Source organism: Nansenia antarctica (genome assembly GCF_963989245.1).
Source record: "Nansenia antarctica genome assembly, chromosome: 5".
NCBI classification, from domain to species: Eukaryota; Metazoa; Chordata; class Actinopteri; order Argentiniformes; family Microstomatidae; genus Nansenia; species Nansenia antarctica.
The window spans coordinates 19,101,654-19,121,670 of record NC_137690.1 but is presented as its reverse complement, the minus strand read 5'-3'; the positions used below and the strand labels follow the sequence as shown (position 1 = coordinate 19,121,670).

The 20,017-nt window shown below is 50.4% G+C and overlaps 1 protein-coding gene across 1 annotated transcript in view; it reads right to left on the bottom strand.

Moving 5' to 3' along the window:
• The window catches only part of LOC308158420 (transmembrane protein 132D), a gene marked incomplete at both ends in the record, with an annotated part of 46,074 nt that extends 26,891 nt beyond the window's left edge, over positions 1-19,183 (bottom strand). Inside the window, 2 exons of the mRNA XM_080532007.1 lie at positions 13,067-13,955; positions 19,111-19,183. Coding sequence (XP_080388133.1) covers positions 13,067-13,955; positions 19,111-19,183 — 962 coding nt within the window. The remainder of the gene's footprint in view (positions 1-13,066; positions 13,956-19,110) is intronic.
• Positions 19,184-20,017: the final 834 nt, after the last annotated feature.

Sequence of the window (20,017 nt, the reverse complement as noted above, 5' to 3'; positions counted from 1 at the left end):
AACTAACACACGGTAACGGTATCACATATGAACAAACACATTTATTTACATAACTGATGTATACATCCCCCGATATATACACTCCCTCCCCGCCGGCCACACACACACTCACTCACTCATAGTATCTGGCCTGAACAGGCTTATAGTCCCGGACTGTGGTGCGCGTTGAGGCCTGGTTGGATGGCATGTGCGTCGAGGAAGGTAGCAGACAAGAAGGGGGGGGTGACGTAGCAACGCGGAGGGAAAGGGCCTTCTTCTTAGTCCGCGCCGAGGGGTGAAGGGCTCAGGTCCGGGTGGTCCACGTCGAAGCTCCGATGGAGTCAGCGTTCGGTCGCAGTCCGTTCGTGGAGGCGACGATTCTGTCCAGTTTGGCGTCTCGCTTGGTCCAACGTTTAACAGCCGGCTGCTGGCAAGGCTGTCTAACGGGGACACAACTAAACGGGCTACAGTGGTAAACTCAATAATCACTTTCCTGGCGTCTTCAGCTTCTGCACGGTGTGCGTGTTACTGAATCCGCCATCTTAGATTGACTTCTCGTTACTCTCTCTCGTTTGGTCTCTCTCGTTCTGATTCTCATCACACACTGACACACTGAGCACTTCCGTTCCTATATATACACCACCGAACCTAGCATCCGGGTCACGGACACACCCCGGATATACCACGTCATCAAACATATACATAAACATTACAATAACAATACATACACTTCACGAAACGTATATGAATAGTATAGAAAATAACAAAGGAAATAACTGGGGCAAAATAGGGCTGGTTTGGGGAAACTAAACTGGCTCTAAACTGTGGGCCTTCACAACAGCCGCCCCATGAAACCCTCGGTTTCAGTTAACTAAGGAAGGCACACTGGCTAGGCTGCTCTAGCAGCGTGAGGTAGGAGGTGATAGTGTCCTTGGTAATTTGAGGGAGCTCAATCAGGCGTGCCACAGGTCGGGTGTAAGTGCGACCACCAACGTCCACGATGGCCGTCCGCACCCTTCCATCCGGACCCGGCAGGACCTTGGTCACTCTGCCTGTCTGCCAGGCGGCGCGTGGAAGGGACTGGTCGATCACCAGTACCACGGCACCTTCGGACAAGTTGTCTCTCTCCCTCAGCAGAGTCTTCTGCTTCTCCTCCTTCTCCAGGGCGCGGATGTGCTCCTCGAAGCAGATCAGAGCGTCTTCCTTGTCCATGTTCTGCAGCTCCTCGTACTCAGCGAAGGTGGGGTTGTCCAGCAGGTACTGCTGGGCCTCGGACCAGGTGGTGCGGTAGGTGACGTTGGCCATGTTGTCCAGAATGCTCTTCAGCGCCTCCCAGTTCCTCTTCCTGAGCTGCTTGGCTTGTTCCTTCTCCTTCTTAGCCTTGTAGGCCTTAAACGCTTGCTTCTTCTCACTCAGCTTGGGCAGGGCGCTGTAGCGTGGGTCGTTGATGATCATTCTCATGGCTTGCTCCCATGACGCGTTGGATGAAACACCATTCTCCTTCAGAAGCTCTTTGAAGGCCTGCTTGGCCTCCTCTTTTGGGTTCCACTTGTACGTTTTCTTCGCCAACTCCGGCCTTTCCTCCTTGGAGGCGTCTACAATACTGGCTGAGACTTCCATGGCTGACGTGTACTCGACGGAGTTGACGGGTGCGTCAATGCTGACCTCGGCCACGTGAGGGTGCATGGCCACCTGCAGGTGTTCCTCGGCAACAGCTGTTGCCGCCATGGCCTCCATGTCCATCATGGTCGCCATGGTAGCAGCAGGATCAACCTGAAGAGTGGGAACGGGGGCGGTGCCAGGAGCTGCAACTTCTACCGTCCCATTCTCCTCCGCTTTGATCATCGCTTCCAGATCTTCCAGCTCTTTGGGCTTGGTCCACCGGGACTCCTCAGTCTGGGAGTTGTAGTAGTAAGGCTTTCCCGTGTCAGACTTGTACTCCTTCCACGGGCACTTAGACAACATTTGCTCAGCAGGAGATTTCAGGTCGTCTGGTTTCTCCCCTGAGGACTGTTTAGTCTCTGTGTTGTAGAAGTAGGTCTTCCCATCCAGAGACTTATGCTCTGTCCACAGAGACTTCTTCTTTGGTTGGTCATCCTGTGGTGAACCATTTGTGGTACTAACTGTTCCAGGTGCACTGGCAGCAATAGATTCCACTCCAGGCGGTCCGGTTGGTTGGTTTGCTTCTTCGGTTCGGACATGGAGGGATGACGTAGCTCTCCCGTCTCTATCTCTCCCCTCGGTAGCGCCCTGGAGGGCCCACCCAAGCGCAGTCTTAACAGCCATCGGGCAGCCTCGTGGTCCTCTCAGCGGAGGACGGAGCGACACGATCAGTTCAGCGTTGTCCGAGCCGATGAGAAGGGTTGGCTCCGCTCCTTCTATCGGATGTAGGTCTACTCGCCGTAGGTGGGGATATCTTGCGCGTAATCTCTCCAGGGGGTAGTCGTAGCGGGAGAGCGCTAGCTGGTCTGCGGTGAAGACATTCCGAAGCCGATATCTGTCCGACGGCCGCCCCGCCGGGGAGATAGAGAAGTTGATTCTCGCCCCGGTGACCTCTTTAAGGTCGCGACGTATCGTGCGCAGAGTCAGCTTCTCCGCAGTCCCTTGGAGCCCCAACTGGCGCACTGCCCCCTGGAGAAGGATGGTCCGTTCCGACCCGTCGTCTAGAACGGCGTACGTGTCGTACACAGCGTTGTTGTGGTGAAGTCGGACCTTCACCACCTTCAGTAGGACCTTGGAGCCGCTGCTCCGGGCTGGGTCTAGGTAGTAGACAGGTGTTGCCTCTTCCGGTGCGCTACCGGACCTAGGGCTTCTGGTGCCCTCCGTGGACCTGGCGAGGGAGACCTCGTGTAGGATGTTGAGGTGGACCTCCTCACAGCGGTTGCACTTTCTCCTCAAGGTGCAGTTCTTAGCCAGATGGTCACGCCCACAGTTCCAGCACCTCTTGTTCTCCTCGAGCCACCTCTGCTTGGCCTCAGTACTCAGGTTGTTGAAGTCACTGCACTCATTGAACCAGTGCTCGCTGGTGCAGTACGGACATGGCGGTGGACCTCTCCGTCCCTTTTGAGGGGGTTGAGAGGAATCCTTTCCCTCAGGTCGGGCTTGCCTCTCTCTCCGAGGCTCCTCCTCCGTGTGCAGCACTCCTACTGGGCGTCCTCTGTTCGAGCTCGGCCCGTCCCAGCGGTCTCCCTTCTCCCTCTCCTTCTTCGGCTCAGCGTAACCCATGGCGTCTACGTTGGTGTCATGCACTTCCTCCAGTAGGAACTCCGCGAAGGCAGCCATGCTCAGACCCAACTTCCCGGGGTTACGAACGCGCTGCTGTCGCCGGAACCTCTCCTGCCGGAAGCGTGGGATCTTGCGGAGCAGCCGCTCTACGTTGGAGGTGCTGTTGATCTCGCTGGCGCCAGCTGGGCCCTGCGTCTTCAGCATTCCAACCAAGGTGTGCACGCGGAGCGCGAAGTCATCCAGCGCCCGTTCATCCTTGATGGGGGCCTGCTGTTCGAGGGCTTGCAGTTCAGCAAGGGCGTGGTTCCAGGGACGACCGTAGCGGGCATCCAAGTCGGCGAGCGCTCTGGTGTAAGGTGTCGGTGCGGAGGCATGGGCCAGAACCATGTTGTGGGCTCTGGGGTTCCTCACATGCTGAAGGAGAATCGCATATTTGTAGGACTCTGAGCAGGAGTCGTCCAAGAGCGTGTCTAGGCAGATGCGTAGCTCCACATACTGGCTCCTGTCCTCGTCCTTGAAGAAGGGGAACTTGGGTCCCTCCACCTGGGGAAACATCCTGTAGTGGATGATCGGGGCTGGAGTGACGGTCTGGGTGTCCGGCCTGCATGCATTTTGGTGCACTGGAGGACCTAGGGGTGTGCTACGCTCTTGGGGGATGGCTCCCCTCCCGGGCAGCGACGCTGGCTCCCTCTGGGCCGCGTAGCGGTCGGGTCCCTGGTCCTCTTCCTTCCAGGTGGTCAGCTGGGCCTGTAGTTGGACAGTCATGGCGGGGGTCATGGAGCCATCGGCGGGGGGTTCAGGAGATGGCACTCGAGAGGGCCGTGCGGATGATGCTCTGGAGCTACGGGCCGACGGAGCTCTGCTGATGCACACGTCGCGCATGGTCTGCATCACTTCCTCCATCTTCTCCGCGTGCAGTTGCTCTCTCTCCATCTGGAGGCGGTCGCGCTCCATCTGGAAGCGTTCACGTTCTAGCGCCTCCTGGCGCTGTCTCTCCGCCGCGCGTTCCGCTCCGTCCATCTGGAAGCGTTCACGTTCTAGCGCCTCCTGGCGCTGTCTCTCCGCCGCGCGTTCCGCTCCGTTCATCTGGAAGCGTTCACGTTCTAGCGCCTCCTGGCGCTGTCTCTCCGCCGCCTCCATCTGGAGGCGCTCGCGCTCGAAATGGATGCGTTCCCTCTCTCGTTCACGCTCGAACTGGAGGCGTTCTCGCTCTAACGCCACCTCGGCCTGTTGGCGCATACATTCGGACAGCGCGGCACTACTCCCTCTGGAGTGCAGGCTATCCGCCCCAGAGGCAGAACTGCCCACGGAAACCCTGGACCGGGAGGAAGCCACTGAGCGGCAGGAGCTAGGTCTCGAGCGCGCCGTACTGGGAGGCAGATCGTTAAGGCTGAGGCCCTCCCTCTTCCGCCCGCAGGCGCTGTCGGACCGGGCCTCTCCTTCCTGCTCTTCCGTTTCCACGGCAAAACCCTGCGGTTCTGCCATCTCATCCTCAGGCTGGTGCTCTTTGAGGGCTGTCTCAGTGCTAGCCACCCGCGCGCCGGCGGACACCTCGGCCTCTCCGACCACTGTATCCCGTGGAGTGCGCTCCTCGCTACCACTCAGTGAGCTTTCGAGCTCAAGCTCATACTCCTGTAACCTCGGAGGCAACCGCGGGACTCTCTGTGGTCGTGGCTCTGGCTCAGGGGGCGGAGAAGGGGGGGTAACTGTCTGGTCTGGTTGGCTGCGCTCAGCCATGCTATCACTACACTACCTATCCGGCTCGAAGGACCAATTGTAACCAGGGAGTAGCTAAAAGGACTGTAGGATTTAGGAAGGGGCTGGTTATCTAACTAACTCTAAGCTAAATAGGCAGTGTAGGAGGATACAGGCAGGGGGCGCCAGCAAACCGTTAGACTAGCAGTTACTATTGTTAGCATTAGCATGGGAATTAGCATTAGCATTAGCATTGGAATTAGCATTAGCATTAGCCTTGGAATTAGCATTAGCATACAAACAACTAACACACGGTAACGGTATCACATATGAACAAACACATTTATTTACATAACTGATGTATACATCCCCCGATATATACACTCCCTCCCCGCCGGCCACACACACACTCACTCACTCATAGTATCTGGCCTGAACAGGCTTATAGTCCCGGACTGTGGTGCGCGTTGAGGCCTGGTTGGATGGCATGTGCGTCGAGGAAGGTAGCAGACAAGAAGGGGGGGGTGACGTAGCAACGCGGAGGGAAAGGGCCTTCTTCTTAGTCCGCGCCGAGGGGTGAAGGGCTCAGGTCCGGGTGGTCCACGTCGAAGCTCCGATGGAGTCAGCGTTCGGTCGCAGTCCGTTCGTGGAGGCGACGATTCTGTCCAGTTTGGCGTCTCGCTTGGTCCAACGTTTAACAGCCGGCTGCTGGCAAGGCTGTCTAACGGGGACACAACTAAACGGGCTACAGTGGTAAACTCAATAATCACTTTCCTGGCGTCTTCAGCTTCTGCACGGTGTGCGTGTTACTGAATCCGCCATCTTAGATTGACTTCTCGTTACTCTCTCTCGTTTGGTCTCTCTCGTTCTGATTCTCATCACACACTGACACACTGAGCACTTCCGTTCCTATATATACACCACCGAACCTAGCATCCGGGTCACGGACACACCCCGGATATACCACGTCATCAAACATATACATAAACATTACAATAACAATACATACACTTCACGAAACGTATATGAATAGTATAGAAAATAACAAAGGAAATAACTGGGGCAAAATAGGGCTGGTTTGGGGAAACTAAACTGGCTCTAAACTGTGGGCCTTCACAACAGCCGCCCCATGAAACCCTCGGTTTCAGTTAACTAAGGAAGGCACACTGGCTAGGCTGCTCTAGCAGCGTGAGGTAGGAGGTGATAGTGTCCTTGGTAATTTGAGGGAGCTCAATCAGGCGTGCCACAGGTCGGGTGTAAGTGCGACCACCAACGTCCACGATGGCCGTCCGCACCCTTCCATCCGGACCCGGCAGGACCTTGGTCACTCTGCCTGTCTGCCAGGCGGCGCGTGGAAGGGACTGGTCGATCACCAGTACCACGGCACCTTCGGACAAGTTGTCTCTCTCCCTCAGCAGAGTCTTCTGCTTCTCCTCCTTCTCCAGGGCGCGGATGTGCTCCTCGAAGCAGATCAGAGCGTCTTCCTTGTCCATGTTCTGCAGCTCCTCGTACTCAGCGAAGGTGGGGTTGTCCAGCAGGTACTGCTGGGCCTCGGACCAGGTGGTGCGGTAGGTGACGTTGGCCATGTTGTCCAGAATGCTCTTCAGCGCCTCCCAGTTCCTCTTCCTGAGCTGCTTGGCTTGTTCCTTCTCCTTCTTAGCCTTGTAGGCCTTAAACGCTTGCTTCTTCTCACTCAGCTTGGGCAGGGCGCTGTAGCGTGGGTCGTTGATGATCATTCTCATGGCTTGCTCCCATGACGCGTTGGATGAAACACCATTCTCCTTCAGAAGCTCTTTGAAGGCCTGCTTGGCCTCCTCTTTTGGGTTCCACTTGTACGTTTTCTTCGCCAACTCCGGCCTTTCCTCCTTGGAGGCGTCTACAATACTGGCTGAGACTTCCATGGCTGACGTGTACTCGACGGAGTTGACGGGTGCGTCAATGCTGACCTCGGCCACGTGAGGGTGCATGGCCACCTGCAGGTGTTCCTCGGCAACAGCTGTTGCCGCCATGGCCTCCATGTCCATCATGGTCGCCATGGTAGCAGCAGGATCAACCTGAAGAGTGGGAACGGGGGCGGTGCCAGGAGCTGCAACTTCTACCGTCCCATTCTCCTCCGCTTTGATCATCGCTTCCAGATCTTCCAGCTCTTTGGGCTTGGTCCACCGGGACTCCTCAGTCTGGGAGTTGTAGTAGTAAGGCTTTCCCGTGTCAGACTTGTACTCCTTCCACGGGCACTTAGACAACATTTGCTCAGCAGGAGATTTCAGGTCGTCTGGTTTCTCCCCTGAGGACTGTTTAGTCTCTGTGTTGTAGAAGTAGGTCTTCCCATCCAGAGACTTATGCTCTGTCCACAGAGACTTCTTCTTTGGTTGGTCATCCTGTGGTGAACCATTTGTGGTACTAACTGTTCCAGGTGCACTGGCAGCAATAGATTCCACTCCAGGCGGTCCGGTTGGTTGGTTTGCTTCTTCGGTTCGGACATGGAGGGATGACGTAGCTCTCCCGTCTCTATCTCTCCCCTCGGTAGCGCCCTGGAGGGCCCACCCAAGCGCAGTCTTAACAGCCATCGGGCAGCCTCGTGGTCCTCTCAGCGGAGGACGGAGCGACACGATCAGTTCAGCGTTGTCCGAGCCGATGAGAAGGGTTGGCTCCGCTCCTTCTATCGGATGTAGGTCTACTCGCCGTAGGTGGGGATATCTTGCGCGTAATCTCTCCAGGGGGTAGTCGTAGCGGGAGAGCGCTAGCTGGTCTGCGGTGAAGACATTCCGAAGCCGATATCTGTCCGACGGCCGCCCCGCCGGGGAGATAGAGAAGTTGATTCTCGCCCCGGTGACCTCTTTAAGGTCGCGACGTATCGTGCGCAGAGTCAGCTTCTCCGCAGTCCCTTGGAGCCCCAACTGGCGCACTGCCCCCTGGAGAAGGATGGTCCGTTCCGACCCGTCGTCTAGAACGGCGTACGTGTCGTACACAGCGTTGTTGTGGTGAAGTCGGACCTTCACCACCTTCAGTAGGACCTTGGAGCCGCTGCTCCGGGCTGGGTCTAGGTAGTAGACAGGTGTTGCCTCTTCCGGTGCGCTACCGGACCTAGGGCTTCTGGTGCCCTCCGTGGACCTGGCGAGGGAGACCTCGTGTAGGATGTTGAGGTGGACCTCCTCACAGCGGTTGCACTTTCTCCTCAAGGTGCAGTTCTTAGCCAGATGGTCACGCCCACAGTTCCAGCACCTCTTGTTCTCCTCGAGCCACCTCTGCTTGGCCTCAGTACTCAGGTTGTTGAAGTCACTGCACTCATTGAACCAGTGCTCGCTGGTGCAGTACGGACATGGCGGTGGACCTCTCCGTCCCTTTTGAGGGGGTTGAGAGGAATCCTTTCCCTCAGGTCGGGCTTGCCTCTCTCTCCGAGGCTCCTCCTCCGTGTGCAGCACTCCTACTGGGCGTCCTCTGTTCGAGCTCGGCCCGTCCCAGCGGTCTCCCTTCTCCCTCTCCTTCTTCGGCTCAGCGTAACCCATGGCGTCTACGTTGGTGTCATGCACTTCCTCCAGTAGGAACTCCGCGAAGGCAGCCATGCTCAGACCCAACTTCCCGGGGTTACGAACGCGCTGCTGTCGCCGGAACCTCTCCTGCCGGAAGCGTGGGATCTTGCGGAGCAGCCGCTCTACGTTGGAGGTGCTGTTGATCTCGCTGGCGCCAGCTGGGCCCTGCGTCTTCAGCATTCCAACCAAGGTGTGCACGCGGAGCGCGAAGTCATCCAGCGCCCGTTCATCCTTGATGGGGGCCTGCTGTTCGAGGGCTTGCAGTTCAGCAAGGGCGTGGTTCCAGGGACGACCGTAGCGGGCATCCAAGTCGGCGAACGCTCTGGTGTAAGGTGTCGGTGCGGAGGCATGGGCCAGAACCATGTTGTGGGCTCTGGGGTTCCTCACATGCTGAAGGAGAATCGCATATTTGTAGGACTCTGAGCAGGAGTCGTCCAAGAGCGTGTCTAGGCAGATGCGTAGCTCCACATACTGGCTCCTGTCCTCGTCCTTGAAGAAGGGGAACTTGGGTCCCTCCACCTGGGGAAACATCCTGTAGTGGATGATCGGGGCTGGAGTGACGGTCTGGGTGTCCGGCCTGCATGCATTTTGGTGCACTGGAGGACCTAGGGGTGTGCTACGCTCTTGGGGGATGGCTCCCCTCCCGGGCAGCGACGCTGGCTCCCTCTGGGCCGCGTAGCGGTCGGGTCCCTGGTCCTCTTCCTTCCAGGTGGTCAGCTGGGCCTGTAGTTGGACAGTCATGGCGGGGGTCATGGAGCCATCGGCGGGGGGTTCAGGAGATGGCACTCGAGAGGGCCGTGCGGATGATGCTCTGGAGCTACGGGCCGACGGAGCTCTGCTGATGCACACGTCGCGCATGGTCTGCATCACTTCCTCCATCTTCTCCGCGTGCAGTTGCTCTCTCTCCATCTGGAGGCGGTCGCGCTCCATCTGGAAGCGTTCACGTTCTAGCGCCTCCTGGCGCTGTCTCTCCGCCGCGCGTTCCGCTCCGTCCATCTGGAAGCGTTCACGTTCTAGCGCCTCCTGGCGCTGTCTCTCCGCCGCGCGTTCCGCTCCGTTCATCTGGAAGCGTTCACGTTCTAGCGCCTCCTGGCGCTGTCTCTCCGCCGCCTCCATCTGGAGGCGCTCGCGCTCGAAATGGATGCGTTCCCTCTCTCGTTCACGCTCGAACTGGAGGCGTTCTCGCTCTAACGCCACCTCGGCCTGTTGGCGCATACATTCGGACAGCGCGGCACTACTCCCTCTGGAGTGCAGGCTATCCGCCCCAGAGGCAGAACTGCCCACGGAAACCCTGGACCGGGAGGAAGCCACTGAGCGGCAGGAGCTAGGTCTCGAGCGCGCCGTACTGGGAGGCAGATCGTTAAGGCTGAGGCCCTCCCTCTTCCGCCCGCAGGCGCTGTCGGACCGGGCCTCTCCTTCCTGCTCTTCCGTTTCCACGGCAAAACCCTGCGGTTCTGCCATCTCATCCTCAGGCTGGTGCTCTTTGAGGGCTGTCTCAGTGCTAGCCACCCGCGCGCCGGCGGACACCTCGGCCTCTCCGACCACTGTATCCCGTGGAGTGCGCTCCTCGCTACCACTCAGTGAGCTTTCGAGCTCAAGCTCATACTCCTGTAACCTCGGAGGCAACCGCGGGACTCTCTGTGGTCGTGGCTCTGGCTCAGGGGGCGGAGAAGGGGGGGTAACTGTCTGGTCTGGTTGGCTGCGCTCAGCCATGCTATCACTACACTACCTATCCGGCTCGAAGGACCAATTGTAACCAGGGAGTAGCTAAAAGGACTGTAGGATTTAGGAAGGGGCTGGTTATCTAACTAACTCTAAGCTAAATAGGCAGTGTAGGAGGATACAGGCAGGGGGCGCCAGCAAACCGTTAGACTAGCAGTTACTATTGTTAGCATTAGCATGGGAATTAGCATTAGCATTAGCATTGGAATTAGCATTAGCATTAGCCTTGGAATTAGCATTAGCATACAAACAACTAACACACGGTAACGGTATCACATATGAACAAACACATTTATTTACATAACTGATGTATACATCCCCCGATATATACACTCCCTCCCCGCCGGCCACACACACACTCACTCACTCATAGTATCTGGCCTGAACAGGCTTATAGTCCCGGACTGTGGTGCGCGTTGAGGCCTGGTTGGATGGCATGTGCGTCGAGGAAGGTAGCAGACAAGAAGGGGGGGGTGACGTAGCAACGCGGAGGGAAAGGGCCTTCTTCTTAGTCCGCGCCGAGGGGTGAAGGGCTCAGGTCCGGGTGGTCCACGTCGAAGCTCCGATGGAGTCAGCGTTCGGTCGCAGTCCGTTCGTGGAGGCGACGATTCTGTCCAGTTTGGCGTCTCGCTTGGTCCAACGTTTAACAGCCGGCTGCTGGCAAGGCTGTCTAACGGGGACACAACTAAACGGGCTACAGTGGTAAACTCAATAATCACTTTCCTGGCGTCTTCAGCTTCTGCACGGTGTGCGTGTTACTGAATCCGCCATCTTAGATTGACTTCTCGTTACTCTCTCTCGTTTGGTCTCTCTCGTTCTGATTCTCATCACACACTGACACACTGAGCACTTCCGTTCCTATATATACACCACCGAACCTAGCATCCGGGTCACGGACACACCCCGGATATACCACGTCATCAAACATATACATAAACATTACAATAACAATACATACACTTCACGAAACGTATATGAATAGTATAGAAAATAACAAAGGAAATAACTGGGGCAAAATAGGGCTGGTTTGGGGAAACTAAACTGGCTCTAAACTGTGGGCCTTCACAACAGTAGCAGTAGTAGTAGTAGTAGTAGTAGTAGTAGTAGTAGTACTATTAGTAGCAGTAGTAGTAGTAGTAGTAGTAGTAGTAGTAGTAGTAGTAGTAGTAGTAGTAGCAGTAGTAGTAGTAGCAGGTGTAGTAGTAGTAGTAGTAGTAGTAGTAGTAGTAGTAGTAGTAGTAGTAGCAGTAGTAGTAGTAGTAGTAGTAGTAGTAGTAGTAGTAGTAGTAGTAGTAGTAGTAGTAGTAGAAGTAGTAGTAGTAGTAGTAGTAGTAGTATTAGTATTAGTAGTAGTAGTAGAAGTAGTAGTAGTAGTAGTAGTAGTAGTACTACTAGTAGTAGTAGTAGTAGTAGTAGCAGTAGTAGTAGCAGTAGTAGTAGTAGTAGTAGTAGTAGTAGTAGTAGTAGTAGTAGTAGTAGTAGCAGTAGTAGTAGTAGTAGTAGTAGTAGCAGTAGTAGTAGTAGTAGTAGTAGTAGCAGCCTAGTCGTAGTAGTAGTAGTAGTAGTAGTAGTAGTAGTAGTAGTAGTAGTAGTAGTAGTAGTAGTAGCAGCAGCAGCAGCAGCAGTAGTAGTAGTAGTAGTAGTAGTAGTAGTAGTAGTAGTAGTAGTAGTAGTAGTAGTAGTAGTAGCAGTAGTAGTAGTAGTAGTAGTAGTAGCAGCCTAGTCGTAGTAGTAGTAGTAGTAGTAGTAGTAGTAGTAGTTATATTAGTAGTAGTAGTAGTAGTACTAGTAGTAGTAGTAGTAGTAGTAGTAGTAGTAGTAGTAGTAGTAGTAGTAGTAGTAGTAGCAGTAGCAGTAGCAGTAGCAGTAGTAGTAGTAGTAGTAGTAGTAGCAGCCTAGTCGTAGTAGTAGTAGAGGAGGAGGAGGAACTCTATTCAAGTATACATCTCCATGTGTCTGGACAGTGACACCCGACAAAGCTAGCTAGATGTTAATCGATGTCTTGGCTGTGAATGAAGATCGTGTGAAGATGGTTTGGGCAATATGGAGATAATGTATACTGCATCCTTACTCACATTTACATTCCAAGTCAGAAAAAATGCTTCAAAAGAACCAGGCAGTCCAGTTAATTTAATGAAAGCCTATCTGTTGATATAATTAACCCCTACATTGCGGAGGCCTCCAATAAACCCTGCATGACCTAGAAAGGTAAATATAATGCTACATAGTGTGAAAGTGCTCTGTCATTCTGTCGAACTAGGACATTTAACACAATGAAAGACTGAGCAATGCCTTGTTGTAAATTAAATTGGGCTTTGTCTGTAATCCCCATGACGATCCATGTAAATACTGTACAGTTTAATTATACTCAGATGCACAACAAACATGGCGCCTATGGACCCATTTAGATCAGACGGATAATGAGACACAAGAAAGCTACACATGAGAGTGCTTTATCTCCACAAAAGCCTGATGACCGGCAAGTTGATTACACTGTGCCCTAACATGTCTTTTTCTATTTAACATTAATAATCTGTAAATTCCCAGAAAGACACCTAGCCTCAATCTAAATGCCATAATCCATGAAAAATCCCAATTCCCCCCAATATTCCCTTATTTCTAACAGGATTTGTGCATGTGCCTAACTACTGCACATCAAGATATTACTGTATATGCCATTATTAACCAATTATTGTTATTGACCAAATATATCAGAAATAGGGTTAGTTGCACTGTGCTCTGCAGTCATAATTTGATTTCCTTTGAGATATAAACTTGATTAACTTTGTAACAATATGCAATGTATTGAATATAAATGCATATTACATTGTAGATAATGTGTGCCCCTCAAAAAATTCATAATTCATAAGATGTATGAAATACATACAGTACATTAACAGAACAGTGAGACTCACCGGAGATTGAAGTTTTCCAGGGAGGAGGGGCTAGCCATGAGGATGTAGAAAGTGGCGATATCTGTCTTCTTGAGGGGTTTGGAGGAGGTCTGTATAACGATGGCATTGCCAAGCTTGAGTTGGGACAGGGATGCACCTCCCTTGGCCATCTGTAGGAGGCGCACACTTCCAAGTCTCTGCATGGCTGTTACAAGGGTATACTCTGGCTGCGACTGCTGCCCTGGGCTGCCCCAGCGGCCCCCATCCCCCACGCTGCACTTCCCATACGTGCTGGGCCGGGCCTGGTAGTACAGCTCCACTATGTTACCATCTGCTGGGTCCAGCCTCTCCCTACTGGAACTCTCCTCAGCAGGGCTAAACCAGCTGGCCACCGGCTCCAGCTCAGCCATGCAGGTGCCCCTATGGCCTCCCATGGCACAGGAACCCCTGACCTCCTGAGTCTGCCAGAAGGCGTACACTGTCACACAGGGCAGCTCATCTTGAGCCCCCTCGGCGCCCCTGTCCCAGTCCCTCCCAGCCACATAGAACAACACCCGTACCTTGGGCATGGTGGAGTAGACCCGGGGGGTCAGCACGAAGGACTGGACCTTCCAGTTGAAGGTGAAGACCCCCAGGGCACGGAAGAGCTGCACTGACTGGACCAGATCTGAAGGGACAGGCTGCTCTGTGGAGAGGGGTCCATAGCTGGCATTGACAACAGGTGGTTGGTTGGCTCTGAAGATGACAAAGGGCTGTGTGTGTGTCTGCATGCTGGAGTTCCTCATGATGTCCTGGCCAACCTCTTTCAGGAAGTAGTAGTCTGCATCCCGCACCTGGTAGCTGACTGGAAGGAAGACAGGGAATGTCGCAGGGCTCATGGTGTTGTCTGATACCTCCTGACTGTCCAAGTCTGTGGCAAAACAAGTAGAGAATTAACACAGGCTAAAAGTGGTTGTATTGTCCTGTAGAAGAAATCATAATGATCCATTCGTAGCTCCTGATGAATAGACATAAATCCTTGACTAGCAAGCACCTCATAGATGATCTTTGTTATCACCAGTAATTAAAATGTTTACTAACATATTGAAAAACAAATGTACATCCAATTAGTCAGTTTAAATACTTCAATTACATCCTTAAATAGGCAAAATGCATTATGTTTATTTCTTAGTTCATACACAGTGAATCAATCCAATCTTGGGTCTAGGATTAATCTGAAACGGATAAGAAAGTTTCTCATAAAGTCCTATCGTATTTGAGAGTAAAAAGATTTCTTTCATCATGAAATTTCCATGAAATCATTTCTAAAAAGTAGTCTCAGGCAGGCTGATCAACTAGATGGGGCATAAAATAATTCAAGTGAAAGGCTAGTACTGACCTTTGACTTAATCTAAAATTCCCATGACTAAGTGCACAACAGGGCCACTGTATATTACAAATTATTGCATAAGCAGATTAAAGGTATTAAATGAATTGAACTCTGTGCGCAAGCTGTGCCATACCTTACGTTGAGCCCAGCGCATCATCATGTGAAGGCGCCATTACTGGTTTAGAGGCAGAGGCATAGGGACACCAGTGGGACTGACAAGTAGAACACACTCTTGCCCTGATAACACTCTTCATAAAAAATCAACCCCATCCTCTCCCCTCATGTCAAGTGAAAATTACCAAAGTGGGGAAATGAGCATCTGCCTGAATGCAAGAGACCAGGCATCAAGGCAGGTGGTAGCTATGGGCAGGGGTGGGCTCAGCCCACCCAAACGTGCGTCTTGCCCTGGTGGCGGCTATGGGCAGTGGTGGGTCCATATACTAGGTCTATATAGTGTAGGTCCATATACAATGTCTATTCATTTTCCCATAGCCACTGCTGGGCTTGCTACGGCTAGCGCTACCACCACCCCTCCCCCCTGAACCCCCTCCCCGTCGGCCCCTGCCCACCCAAGGTGTTGGTTCTGGCACCAGGCCTGGCAGGCATTTGTATTAATTGAGATAATCTTTCTGGCTAATAAAACATCTGGTGTGAAAGTGACATTATGAATAGTTGCTGTATTGACCTTGAAAACAATCACATTACCTCCCTAGTGTATGTATACATTCTAACTGCTTTCAGTTAGAAAGCAATTATGAACTAACATCTGCATCTAAATTATTCAAAGACGGGCACAAATTGCCAGATTCATAGAGTGATTATTCAAATTGGATCATTCCAATATTACCTGTAATTGACTCACGTCATATGTATTGACATAATTACCATAAAAACACATTTAGATTACACTGGGGGACTAATTGTTTTTACATGAGAACTGCCTGGGTGGAGACGGTCTTGTCCTGGAAATTGCAGCATGGAATTGTGCCTGAGTGTGTTTGAAGTAGCGTGTGCAAAGAACAGCATAGAGTCCCATGATCTGGTCTAAAAGCCTGACAGGTCCGTCTGTCTCTCTGGAAATCAAACAGAGGCACAGATCAGCAGGCCATCATCCACTTTCATTTTGCATCCATTTTGATAGATTACACAGATTATCACCATTGACCTGGGCCTGCACTGTCGATCTGAGCCTAATTGGCATACTTGGGGAGAGAGAGACCAATGCAGAAACAGCACCATGGTGTGTGTGCACGTTGGTGGAGGTTGTCCTAGAGTCAGTGGAACTGGAGCTGTTTCTAAACTCAATTCATTTGGCTGGAAATGACAGACATGTCTATAGCTAGACATGCAGCTACATCTAATCCATGGACTAGCCTCAACATCCTGGGATTACTGCACTATTCATCATGAACTAAATCATAATAAGATCAAACAAGACACAATGCATACAGGTCACAATGCGTACAGGTCCCAATGTGAATATTTCTTCAATTAAATTTGAGCCTGGAATGTGGCTATCATCAAAAGTTTTCGCTCGCTCAACCCGCTCGTTGATCATAAACTGCCATAGATGTGTCCTTATAACAGATTAGACTGTGGTTTCAGACCGTATTAGGAATTAGAACATCATTGTTTTCTCTCCTATTCTGCTCTTCATATTCGCATGGAGACACATATGTTTCGGGTCCATTTATAACATGATGACAAAAGATGCCAGAGAGAGAGAGCGGTACATCTGTCGCTGGATGGTTAATGGTTGCTTTTTTGCAGATGAGGAGGGCTTGGAGCTTTTGTAAATCGAACTCAGTGTTGTCTCTCATGTTCTGTGGCATTTGACAGGTCTCTACATCATTCCCTCGCCTGTTTTTATCACCAAGCATCCACCTGGGGCCCAGCCTGCCTGCGGAGGAGCGGTTGGAGAGGCAGACACAGGGAAACGGTTTGTGTGTCACAGCTATGTCCACCCACTACTACCCCAAGGAGGAACACAAGCAGGTGTGCTTCATGATCATGTTCCCTGAGTGGAGGGTAGACTGAGGCAGGCCGGGGTCGTCGTCCCCTCGGCCCCGGCCGTAGGCAGTGACAGATGTGCTGTTTAATGCCAGAGCTGACAACCGTGCCCCCCACTGTGAATAAACACTAGACCCTCATCTCTATCAGGGAGTCACACCGCTGCAAATGTAACAACAAAGCACAGCATTCAATAAACATATTGTTGAGGGAAAAAAACAAAGCACATCACATTCTTAATCGCTTTTAATTTGGGTATGACTGGTCATCCGTGTTTCTCTTGACATCTAAAGTCATCGATGACATCTACAAGGATGAGGCACAATTTCTGTCTATTCACAAATGCAAATAGAAACGAGAACGTATTGATGGCAGTATTGGTCACACATAACACTATTCCTGTTATCCGACCATAAACAATAAGCCTTCATTGTGAAAGAGAGCTATTCTTTACCTATATACTGTATTGTTGTGTCCTGTCCTCTATCCATGGTGAAAGATCTGTATTTAGGTGATAAACAAGAGGCCAAATCCCTTCACCAGCTGTTCCAGCCTCTCAAATCCTTCATTTTGGAGTGGCCCTCAACTCCTCTCTCCTTGGCCAACATACTGGAGATAGCATCAATTCTCAAGTGTTTAAGTACACCTCTTTGAATAATTATTCCACGAACAATTTCTTTCTCCTCTTATGAGGGTAAAGCGCTTCGCTCTCCCAATGAAATATGATAAACAACGTGAAACATATCTCTCTTTGAGTTAATAATTATGCCAACCTTAGAATGAACCGCTATTAATCAAATCTGTTATCCAAATAGACTGACATGACATTTTTTCTCCTTTAGATTTAAAATTAAAAACTGCATGCAGATTTGTATAGTAGATTTACTAGTGGTTGTCTGTTTACAGAATAAGAAACCACTTGCATTAAGGAATAGCAATGTAATAACAATTCTGCTGTAATGAATTAGACATGAAAACATCATTTTTCAATTATGGGACAACATTTCAGAGAGAGTATTCTAGATCTAACTGAACAATACAAACAAACACTTCAGCTCCTTTCTCTGTTAACAAGCCACTGCACAAAGCAGCAGTAATCTAATGGATCTGGATTATGGATAAATAACATGTTCATCCATCATGTCCTTTTCCTCTACCATAACATCATGTTGTGTGCAGACAAGTCTCTGACACTTGACTAAGTACATAGCTTGTGCAACCTCCCGGAATTCAAATGTGCAATAATGAATGTTAACAGATGCATGATATGCATCATGTTAACAGCTTGTTAATGATCTGACGTCACGTCAGTGGCATGACAGGTACTTGCCACAGAGTTGCCTCAGTTATTCAACAATCTGTGGAGAACAGAGCCTGTGTTTCTGGGTCAATATGTTGAACCCCATGTTAGCCTATATGACTAGCCTGGTCATGGTTCTGTATGTGCTTTAGCAAACGTTTTTGTCACTCATCGTCATGTCATGCTGGTTTGGCATGTCAACGAAGTTTTAGTGTAAAAGTCAGCCATGCTTGAGGGATTTATCTAACCAAATAGTGTAGTTGATTTATTCTTGAAAAGAGAGAGAAAGAGAGATACACTTAGGCCTACAGTATGAGATTGGTAGGGATTGCTATGTCGAATGAAACGCTTAAAGCTGCTTTTAAAAATATGTTTTTATCAGGATTTCTCCCTTTTCTAGCTTGCCATTATCCAGTCAGTTTATTGTAATTCAGGAAGCCACATGCAGTTGCCTGGAAATAGACATCTTTGAGGCAGTTAAAAGCCTTTCAGTAAATGCCTTTGAGATATTGTGTTATCATTCTGCAGTGTTTCTGGGTGTCTGGGTGAGTTAGGCATAGAGATAGAACACTATTCTATTCACTATCAACTGCATGTCCATAGGGGCCTGTCTAGTCCATTACCAATATGATTTGAGTGGCATTTTGGACCAACCCCCCTTACAAGGGAACAACTTGCACATTGAAACTAAACTAAGGAATGAGAAAATACATGTCAACATCTGTCACATCAGTTTTGTCCAGTCCCATTTACATCACATAAAGGATTCCAATATAACATGGACAGTGGATAGTGGACACACACACTGTAGCGGTTTCCCACAAGTCAAACAAAACTAGACACAGGTTATATCAACACCACACGCATCCATTAAAACATTATGGCATTGACTAGTGTTGGCAAGCTGGACAGCTAATCAGGCTAGACATCCTTGTCCCACCTGGCTCTGTTACAGTAACACCTGGCACACAACACTGACTGATGTCTCCACAGGGGCCACCCATTAACCACCATAATATGGAGAAATATGGAGGAACTAAAGCTTTCATGTGGAAATAGGGCCTCATTCACAAGTGATAACTCAAATCCAATACTGTCACTAAGGGTTGTTGACCCTTGGTTAATAGAGTCTACTCTACTATTGCATTTTGGATCACACTCTACATTAAGTTGCCCCTATACCTGTGTAGTAACTCTGACTTTATTACACTATAATTCCTAATGACATTATAACAACCCCTATACATCTAGGATAAGTCATGTTTTTAAATCATGATCAATTGGTGCACTTTACAAGTTAGAGAAAAGGTCTATTTATTTATAATCCTGAATACATGTGATTTTCAATCAATTCAATAAAAGTGCATTGATTCATTGGGTACATACCTTGTGTGACAACAGTGACAATAGTCGCAAGGAATATATGTGAGATCCTCCAGATATGAAAGTAAAAGCTCATTTTGGAACGCGACGTGCCTCTCACTTTATTCCATATAGTTCCCAGTCTCGGACTTTTGTGAGTTTGATTAAACTGAGTGTGAGCACACTTCGTCCATTTCTACCCAAGAGGCGCAACTCGCCTACTGTATAAACACACCGGTCATGATATACGTGTTTAGTCCGTGCTGTAAGTGACATGAACTATGCATTGAGATGTAAAACTACGTTCCCGATTGCGTAAAGGTTGTGCGTAACGAGTTTGGAAAGGTCTTGTTAAATTCTTAGATCAAGTCTCTGCAATCAAGTTATTTGAACTTTACTTTATTTCTTATGCCGCTTATCCACCATACCGAATTTGATTGTATGCTCCCAAATTCATTCTTCGACCAACTCGCTTCAGCTCAAAGTCTCCGGACATCTATTTCCATCGTCGGGACGTCGCTGCGTTGTGTTGATCAGTGCTACGTTGTGCGCAATCCTCTGGGCACTGAACTCTGCTGTCACTAGTCCTATAGTGACAATGGTCAAGAGCCTGGGCTACGTCCTTTGCAATTGCTTAACAGCGTCAGTCAATTAATGCACGAGACCATGCATATTTCATGGGATTCCACGTTCAACGTCAGAAGGAGACAGTGGTAGTAATAAGTGTTTACACAATTATTATAAAAGCCATTGATTTTTACAAATCGTTGCAGCTCTCGAATTCTAATTCTAACATTTCATACATTCAAATGAATAACCATCAATGTAATGTTAATTGTCTAATTTGCACTGTAGTGTACATATAGGTTAATAAGTCTGAACCGATGTTGTTCATTCTACCCAATCATTTCTAGAGGGTGGAATTCTAGCG